The sequence below is a fragment of the Papilio polytes genome, unplaced genomic scaffold (assembly GCF_000836215.1).
Source record: "Papilio polytes unplaced genomic scaffold, Ppol_1.0 DF824158.1, whole genome shotgun sequence".
Taxonomy (NCBI): Eukaryota; Metazoa; Arthropoda; class Insecta; order Lepidoptera; family Papilionidae; genus Papilio; species Papilio polytes.
Window position 1 is genome coordinate 3,353,788 of NW_013525046.1, and position 9,976 is coordinate 3,363,763.

General features: G+C 32.5%; 1 protein-coding gene across 2 annotated transcripts; it reads right to left on the reverse strand.

Annotated features, from left to right (window-relative positions):
* Nucleotides 1-203: 203 nt before the first annotated feature.
* LOC106111563 (clavesin-1-like) lies at nucleotides 204-6,513 on the reverse strand. Of its 2 annotated transcripts, none has more exons than XM_013293690.1 (6): nucleotides 6,412-6,513; nucleotides 3,160-3,334; nucleotides 2,323-2,417; nucleotides 2,002-2,146; nucleotides 856-1,049; nucleotides 204-541 (listed from the first exon to the last, which is right to left on the reverse strand). In XM_013293690.1, exons 2-6 carry the CDS (start codon nucleotides 3,308-3,310, stop codon nucleotides 242-244), a joined length of 885 nt encoding a protein of 294 aa, XP_013149144.1. In that variant the 5' UTR covers nucleotides 3,311-3,334; nucleotides 6,412-6,513; the 3' UTR covers nucleotides 204-241. The 2 variants fall into 2 exon arrangements, with proteins under 2 accessions (XP_013149144.1, XP_013149143.1); XM_013293689.1 differs by lacking the exon at nucleotides 6,412-6,513 and adding an exon at nucleotides 5,452-5,485.
* Nucleotides 6,514-9,976: the final 3,463 nt, after the last annotated feature.

Sequence of the window (9,976 nt, forward strand, 5' to 3'; positions counted from 1 at the left end):
TTGGAGGTTTAAGGAAATCCGTTTCATACTCCTGTGCTGTTTTAGCCGTGGATTAGAGTTATTGGACTACATATACGATAACACAGTTTTTAATTGACTCCTAAAAGAAAAGTTCTCTATTTGATTGGTACTTTTTTGTGTACTATTATGCTGAGTTTGATTGGGAATAGCCGCCTGGTTTTTTTTTAATCAACTATCCAGTGTTTTATAAGTATTTCTTAATTAATTTTTAATATCTTATTTATTCTTTAACAAGATATCCAAGATCTTTCATTTCCTTATCGAACTGTTCGTCTCTGTACTTTTTAATCTTTTGAAACCATTGTCCTATTGACACATGGTTCCTACATGTGCCACCATATCTTTTAGGCAAGCATTCAGGGTCGATGTGCTGGTGAAGTGACTTCAGATCGTGACCATGGAAGAAGATGCGACCCCAAGCTTGTTGCGGAATGAAGCGCTTGAAGATGTAAAAGAAAGAATTTAGAAGCCAGTTGTAATTTATAATGTGACAACCCTGCAAACGTCCTGGTGTTGCTACCTGGAATAATTACAAAATAAATGTGAAGTAATCATAAAATAATGGTTGCACAAGCATCACTAACCCATGGTCTAGGCTAGATATAAGGGACAGATATCATAAATATGGTCTTCTAAATAGTTTTTATGACTATTTCACATTTTTTGATGTTCTACGTGGGGCAACTGCCGTCCCCTTCATTCCACTATGTCCATAAAAAGTTGTATTCGATTGTTGTTAAAAAAAATTTGTACATTAAAAACTAGATGGCGCTGATTCTTAACGTTGAACTTTGGTGTTTAAAAAATAAAATCGTAATAAAAGGTCAAACTTACACCCAACAAACACACCATCTGGTACGCAATGGTGGGTGTTAGCGTGGCGATGTGTTGTAATGAAAACCCCTCCATGTCCAAAATGACGAAACCCCCCAGCACCTGAAGCTTAGGCTGGCGGATGCCGATCTCTGCCATTGCCAACCCTACTCGTACCAAGTCTTCTATCGGTAACTCGCTTGGGTTCCATGTACCTGGGAAATGTATGATATTTATAACTGAGAAATTAAGGAAATACCCTTGACATTGAAACAACTGGGGTGTTGCAGCTACCGCGCTTATCGCTTATAGGTATATCAACGACTGATAATTACTCTCAAGAAGAGAGATTATTCTAAGCAGCTTTTCTAGATTTTACCGAAATCGTGTTCGCCAACGCCATTTTCATTTTTAATCAATGGCGATGGTACTTTAAGTATGAAACCTATACTATACATAATAATACATTACGATATTTTTACCCTACGAACGTAGGGCTACAAAAAATATATTAGACTCATTTGAGTGTTCCCCTCCACGGAAATCTTTAGTAAAAGGCGAAAGATTTATACGTTTTGAAGGGAAACCAGAGTGACGAAAATTTGAAGAGGCTGGAGTTTGGATTCCGCTACAAAACAAAACTATATTGCTTCATAAGATTCCTGCAGCGCCATCTATTAACAAGTTTTATAAACATAACACAATGTTCGGCATTTCATTACTACTGTAAAAGTCGCAATATTCAAGTACAAATACAATATTGTGAACAAAAAGATTAAAAAGATATATAGAGTAGGTATAGTTGAGCCGTCACTTAAAATATTTTTCACATAATCTCACTAAAGCCATCCTTTGATAACGCCATCTATTGATAGATCATTAAATAATGTTTAAATGTTGCTATTTTATTTTTTAACTCCGTTTAGTTTACTTTATAACTAAAGATAAAGCTTAATAATTTTATAAAATGTTTTTTTATATGTCAATATAAGGTCACTAGGTAGCGTACTAAACTTGACAACTGATAAAGTACCTTTCTGAGAAAGTACCGATGAAAATATGTTCACTATGCTTAGTCTATGTATTTCTTAAATGTCTTTGATTTTGAAAAACTTTAGAACAAGAAATTATCTAAACTTTATGTCTATTAATATTTGTATTACTTACCAAATCTAAAAATAGTCAAACGTCCAACATCAGGTCTATCCAGCATTGAACCTTCATAGATGTCTTTCACTTTGGTAAGTCCCCATAAATCAACATTCTTGTAAAGATGTGGATATTCTGCCCGGAAGTTGCAGTAACGTACCAACTGTAAACAATCGTTTAACATCTGCACTTAGTAAGTGGCTAAATGTAGAATTTTCGCACTTAATTTACTTTACGGTGTTTCTTAGTGAGCATTTAACATAGGATAGGACAAGCGAAGTTAGTCATATTAAATGTTATTTTTTATTTTCTGACTATTAGAAAAAAAAAACTACTAACAAGTTTGTGTGCCCGAGGTACAATGAAATCTCTCGCTCGAAGAAAACGGAGTAAAAACGCATCGTCAGTCCTGTGAGGCTCGCACTCACCGCGCTCTGGCGAAAAACAGGTGCAAATATAAGTTAGTGCGTAAAATATTTTATAGATGTCGCTGTTTCTCAATTTGTCTAGATCTGCATATTATTCAACAAAAGTTTGCGAAAACCTAGACCGTAGACATTTAATTATTAAAAAGTATCAAAAAATAAACTCTATTCTCTAAAAAAATGTTATAAAAAAAGTTATATTGTCACTTACAGAAGAATTAGCCTAAAAATAAATTGAATTTTTTAACTTTACTAGAGAAATTAAGAAAAAATTAATGCAATTAAATTAATACGAAACAATAGCAATGCAATATTACGTAAATTCCAAGGCCTAGTAGGTATTTTAATGTTAAACAAAAACGTTTTGTTTCGAAATTTGAACTTCATGTTAGTAACCTACTGCAAGAATAAATTGTGAAGTTGAGCAACCGGTAGAAAGACTAAAATGGAATAACAATAAGGTCACTTGCAAAATGCATACCTGACATTCACATACTTTGCAACTCTGATAACTTTACCTATGTCACTGGCGTTAACTTGTTAGTTCTAATTTCTCCAAGCTATACAACATTCTGCAATTTTGTTACCTAATAAGTTTTGAGAACTCAATCACATAGTTAACAAATCGTCTTTACTTAAGTTTTAACTTTAAAATTAAGTAAAATCATCTTAATTTTTACTCAGTACATTGTTTGAGTATTATTTTATTTCGCATGCATTCCATACTATCTACAAAGATAACATAACATACCGTATATCATGTCTCTTAGTTCCCTGATCGATGCGTCCCTGGTAACTGGATTCTCGTTACATTGTTCGAACGCCAAAGCGAGGCATTCGGGGTCTTCGTGTGTATTCTTCAACTCCGCTTCGAATGCTATCTCAAGAAAACACTCGTACATTATGTCGCCCTGGTACTTGTAGGTCTGTAAAAATGGAAGGAAAAAGTAAAAGTTAAAGAGCATTTTTTATTAACTTAATTTGTGTAAAATCTAGTATTTTTATATGATGATAAAACGTGCAAAATACCAACGTGACCTTTTCCGCAATGCATACGCATAACATCTATCTGTTTGTGACATCAAAAGAAAAATTCCAGATTTCGGAAAGATGATGTATTTGCTTTGCTGATAACGAAAATTTAAAATTTTTTGTCTATCTGTCTGTCCGCATTCCGCAAGCCGTGTTTAATCTGTGTAGTCTCGAAAACGGCTGGGTCGCTTTCGACCGGACTGTCGCTGAAGGGTAGCTGACATAGGCGGGCATTATATACTATTTATCTTAATATTGCGTAGACGAAGTCGTGGCAATAGCTAGTTTAATAATAAACACTGCTAGTACTCAACTAAAACTCGGTCACATTGTTATCTAAGACTAGATACATTTTAAGAAATAATGCATGCATAAGCAAACATCCTTGAAACAAATTACGAAGAAGTCAAAACTTAATTTACAAGTTTAAACGATATCCTTTTACAGATTTATGTTTAAAGTATACATTACGGATCAAAGTAAAGGGCATTGAATGTCAATAAGATCTTGGCCCACATAGACCCTTATATAAACAACTAGCTGGTCCCGTGCGGCTTCATCCGCATGAAATTATGAACATTTTATTTTATTGTTTACATTTGACAATCAATTGCAAATGTCAAAATGACATGACATGATGACAACCTTGCTTCCTTGATATTGTCAGCAACTTATGGTCTCTTTCCCACATTAGGGTTTTTATCCAATTTATTTACGCCCTAAGTTTAATGGCGATAAAATTTATAACCTAAAGCTTGACGTAAGTGTAGGGCTTTTTATTAAAAAAGTGATTATTCAAAAATATGCTGTAATTGCTGACATCTTAGGCAACAAAGAAGTGTGTGTTTACGCTTTATTATAATGGTATAGATTAAATTGTTTTTTTATATCACACATATGATATCTTGTTCCAGAATATAACCACATTACACTTTCTATTCGCTACTAGCTTGCATCAAAGCAATTCAAACATTACAACTGTTTTAGATGGCTCTCATTTCAAGGACATTAACATCTTACTGGTGAACTCTGTACACCATTTTCAGTTTTATAACAAGTTACACACGACATATAATCCTTTGATAATTTAATTGCACATTCGGAAATTGCAATGCAGCAACCGTCCATTTTAAAATTATTTTAATGTGACTTTTATTATCTTAATAGATTAGGGCGACGCAAGAAGTTGCGTCGCGACGACAAAGCGGTTACGCTGTGTGGTTCAAAATACAATCAACGATATGCATCATGGTGTGCGAAAATGGCGTTCTTCGACACATTGGGCTAGATGAAAAGACAAAAATTAATACTAGATTCAAAAGTATACTTAAAACAAGTTATTAATGTTATTAAAACGTAAAAAATATGGTCCATGGAACCTTTATTTATCAAATAAAAATACATCTAATTGAAATGCATATCAGACTACTATTGTGTTATTGGTAATTTATATGCTGATAGTGCAAATACACCATGCTTGTAATACAAATAATGAATACACGTTATAGCATGTATGACGTCACTTTCCATGAGATGCTCTCGTTATGGCACAAGAGTTGTAGGCAATCTTAGTAATCTTATGAATGTGATAGTTTAGAAGAATGGATGGATGTTTGTTAGAGTTTGTAGCCTAAACTGCTGAACGGATCTTGATGAAATTTTGGAAAATTTGTAGAGGATAGTATGTAAGAACACATAAGGTATTTACTTTGTTTTTGTTTTTTCAAATCCAAGCGGTCTGAGATGAGGGCGAAAGCAAATAGACTCTATGATTATTTTTACAAAATATTTTGCCACAGTTGCGACTTGACACCATAATATAAAACACAACTTGTTATTTTAAAATCATGATATTCAAGGTAATTTTAAAAGTAACATGCATTTGCTAATTAAAAACAGGTTTACGGTCATAATATAGATTATTTATGAAAACTTAATTGTAACTTGAAACAAGTTTCCGCATCATACAACAAAGCAGATTAATAGCAAATAAAAAATATCCAATACTTACAAATAAAATATAATCCCAATAATATTCCACAAATAAAACAATCTATGAAAACACAAATAAAAAAATGTAATAAACTATACCATAAACACTTAAAAAGAAGATTTATTTTGCTTTGTATTAAAAACCTGTAGACTAAACAATCATCTCGCGAGACGGCGCGGCCAGGCGCGACTGACAATGAAATGAGTTTGTTTCGACACTTGCAATAGTTCAGATTTCGAGTATTATAAGATTCAAAATTTATAACAGCTCGGGACTTATGCAGTCAAGGAAGAGGCGGAATATTAGCAAAATGCGCATCCTATCAATAGGACACATTGGTTGTGGCACATATTTGGGTCGAGGGCAAATTATCGTTAACATCTAACCGCTGCACATAGCTCTCTTTACGTCATTATCGACTTTATGACAAGTTAAACATAACTATGTCCCTTTGGAATTTATGTCTATTGTGGGTAGAGGAATACAAGCGCAGGAATGTGTACCAACAAATCCGTTTATAATCAATAGGGCGACTCTTATAACTTTGTTGTGCAGTGTCACTTGCCAAATCTCGAGCCGCCATAAAGTTTGAATGAAATTATAATTCTAGCCGTGACGGTGCTACGCTCACTACAAGTTCTCTTTTTCTTCAACTTGACTATAATTACGTTACATAGAGCAAAACTAAATCGTACTCCGGTTTACTACAACGTAATGTTTTTATATTTTAAACTGTATTTTGGACCAACTAATTTTCTGGTTGGCAACGACCGGTTCATAGTGACATATCTGAACCGGACAATTCTGTTTTAAAGTGTGAATTACTATTTATATTATTTTTCTTTTATTTTTATTTTGTTTTTTATTATATTTATTACTATTTATATTCTTACCTTACTTTCAAATTAAATCAAGTAAAAGTAGCTTACGATTCGGAAATACCTATTTGAACTAGTGGAAAAATTCAAACATATGTACCTGCGAAACGGTCGATGTCCTCGAGCTTGCAGTTCAAATTATAATGGTAACTAAATCTGGGCCATTGGCAATAAACAACATATCGTGCAAAGATTCAATCAAATTTATAACAACGTAACATCTATATTAACATTACAATGAATTGTTATTTTGTATGTAATTTTAAAGAATTAATATAATTGTAACTAGCGATATTAATTTAAACACTGAACTAAAGGGCCCTTCAGGATGGCGCGCAAATCATTAATCATTCTAATGACATTAACAGCTGTCAGCTAGGGACGTGACGTTTACGCCAATAATTTAGTGTTGCGCCAATTCTACAGCACTAATTTTCTTCTTAAGAGTAATTAAACTTTAAAAATTACAGGATGGATTACAGAAATTCTTTCACCATTAAAGTGCCATATTACGTCTAAGTAATATAGGTTTTACTTAAAGTTATTGTTATAAAATGTTCAAAAAATAAATATTTGTTTGTACGAAGACGGGTCTACCTGCAGTACTCGTACACTATATTTTGTTGTTATTATTAACTTCCGCTCTAAATTCAGCAACTTTGTTTCTTGATTACGTACAGAGAATTATATTGCAACAAAAAACTATGATCTTATATGATATCCGCTGTTGCTCGCGACTTCACCCGTGTGAAATTAAAAAATAGCCTAAGTTACTTACAGATAAATTATCTTTCTATTGGTGAAAGAATTTTTGAAATTGACCTAGTAATTTTTACGTGAATCTAACACATAAATACAAATCTTTCCTCTTTATAATATTAGTATTGATGAAAATAAGAGACGAGCTTTGGTTTAAGTGAACTTTCTATTGACCTCGTTAGATATAAAATGTTTTTGTTGGGATGGTTGTTTAAATTTTATTAATAAGACATCATGACCCTGTAATATATTTTAGAAAATAATGGTTAGCTATACTTACACTATTAGACTGGTCAGCTGTTAAAATACTGGTCGATTCCAGATTCGAGTGTTTGCCTTTGTTTTGAAGGGGTCGAAATATTTTTTTTTTTGTAATTCAAAAATTACTGACTTTAGTTTCGTAATGAATAGTATAGAATTACAGGAACAGTTGGCTGTAGCCACAATAAATTAAGACATTCTTAATAAACTTTATCAACTAGATTCTTCTTGTACATGTAAATAGAGAAATCTGATAATTTCTGAGCAAACGAAAAAATTGCTGAACGGATCTCGATGTATTTTAGTATAGATGTAAAGAATAGTCTAGAACACATAGGCTAATTACTTTTGTTTATTTTCAATTCCACGCGGACGGAGTCGCAGGCGGAAGATAGTAGTTTAACCGTTATAATTTGATGTTACCGAAATAGTGTATCGAAAGTGTATCTACAGTTGTGCCGATTACACTTGCGTAACATTTGCATTTATCTTTGCGTCACGTCACGACGCCGCCTTGACTTGGACCTCATTATACCTTTGATCTTATGCTCGCCTAGTACTCCAAGGAACGTAGCGTCTTATTTATTTTGTTTTGTCCGCCATATAAACAATACTGTCGATAACATAACGGCCAAACTAACCCAGCAGAAGGTCAATGTACCTGATTGTTTATCAATGAGTTTCAACTGCCAAAACATGTATAAAACGTATTACCAATCACTTCATTTCTTTGAAAAAAATCAGAGATAAGAAACATGTATGTATGTAGCATATGTTTCGCCAGTACACAATAACAATGATTGAAACACGTCATGTTTCTGATATTAATAACCATGAAATATCTTATCAAGCTGATAAATTGTTTTACAAAGCGATGAACGTAAAACTCCAGTTACAAAGTGTAGTTACAAACAAAACATTCCCCTCACCTAAAAATACTAAAGCTTAGACACAAAGAGAAAGTATTGAGTACTACAGCGTTATGTTAGACATAGTAAGAATAATCTAGTTAAGTTATTAATGTTCAGCTGAAGTAGCACAAAATTTTGTATTTTAATACGAAGATAAACTAGTTGTTAATTTATTTACGAACTCTCGCCATTTTCAATATTTAAGACGCCTGATGCTATTGCGTTCATAACTTACGCAATTGCTCTTATTTTTTCGTAGGCGCTTTTGAATATTCTAAATACGTTATAAGTAGTCATTTCATTAATAAATTCATTTTACCAAATAAAAAATGGATTTTATCCTGATATAATATTGCTCTCTCAGTTTTAACAAAAAGATTAAGTGAGATGAGAATACGTTTTGTGTGGGTGCAGTCCCAGTGGAAATTCACATTGAACGTGTCATTGTCTCCTAGCAACAAATTCTCGATTAAGTACGACGTGACCTTTAACCAACTGGTACATCCTACTTCCCTTATGGACGTTTAAAGAGAAAGCTGTAGTTTTGGAAAGTGAATACCTTTTTTTAAGTTAAGTTTAAACAAAATCGTTTTCGAGAAGCTTTTATGCCATTTCTGTGTCAACAAATAAGACAATACTTATAACTTAAAAACTGTACATCCGTAAATATATAATTCACTAGAATCTATACTCAGAGATTTTAAATGGCCACTTTTAGATTTCGCATAACATTATCTCACTTAGTGACCAATTAACAACTTTGAATGCGGCATTGAGACTTCATTATCAGTAATATTTTTTGGTATAATGTTATTCATACTAACATTATAAAGAGGAAAGGTTTGTATTTTTGTATATATTGTAAAAAACTTCTGGACCGATTTCAACGATTCTTTTACCAATAAAAAGCTACGTTGTAAGTAAGTAACTTAGGCTATATTTTTTTAATTTCACGCGGGCAATGTCACTAGCAACAGCTAGTGAAATATAAATTGTATCAGATATGTAAATATACAGTTGCCATTTGTATCATATATTCCACTGGAATTATGAGGAAATAATCTATTAAAAATTTAACAAAAACTAAATCCCTAGTACCTAGATCCTAGAGTTGTCCGTTTGTATGTATAACGTATACACATATAGTTGTAACAAAATAAGTGATTAGTTCAGAAATATATAGATCTAGTTCAGGCTGAAAGAAAAAAAAGTTAATTTGTTTAAAAAAAATTGACCTTTTTTCGACGAATCGTTGGTAAGTGTCAGTCAATAAGTTCTTTTATCGATACTAGCATTACATACTAGCATTTAGCCGCGTCTTCGTCCGCCATCTGATTGCATATGATTTATCCCTAGTAGTAGTATTTAAGTATCACGTAAATAAATGTTTTCATAAATAACACACAAGAGTGTTTAAATATACAAATAAGCCAAGAGTATTGATAAGAACCGTTAAACTGTGTATCATGCACCGATCCTTTGACGACGAGAAACTTGTTTTGTTGGTACTGTCAATACATAGTGTAAGCAAACTAAGAGACTTACGCGAATTAAAATAAAACATAAGTTTTTTTAACGTAAAAAAAAAATTATTATTTAAAAAACGTTATGGTTCTAATTTTTCAAACAATCCAGTATGAAATAGTTATGTAGACATTAACTAGCTTACATAAATTTAAATATTTGATGGCTTTAAAATTACGGTAAATATGTAAGCCTCAAAGTCAAAGATAT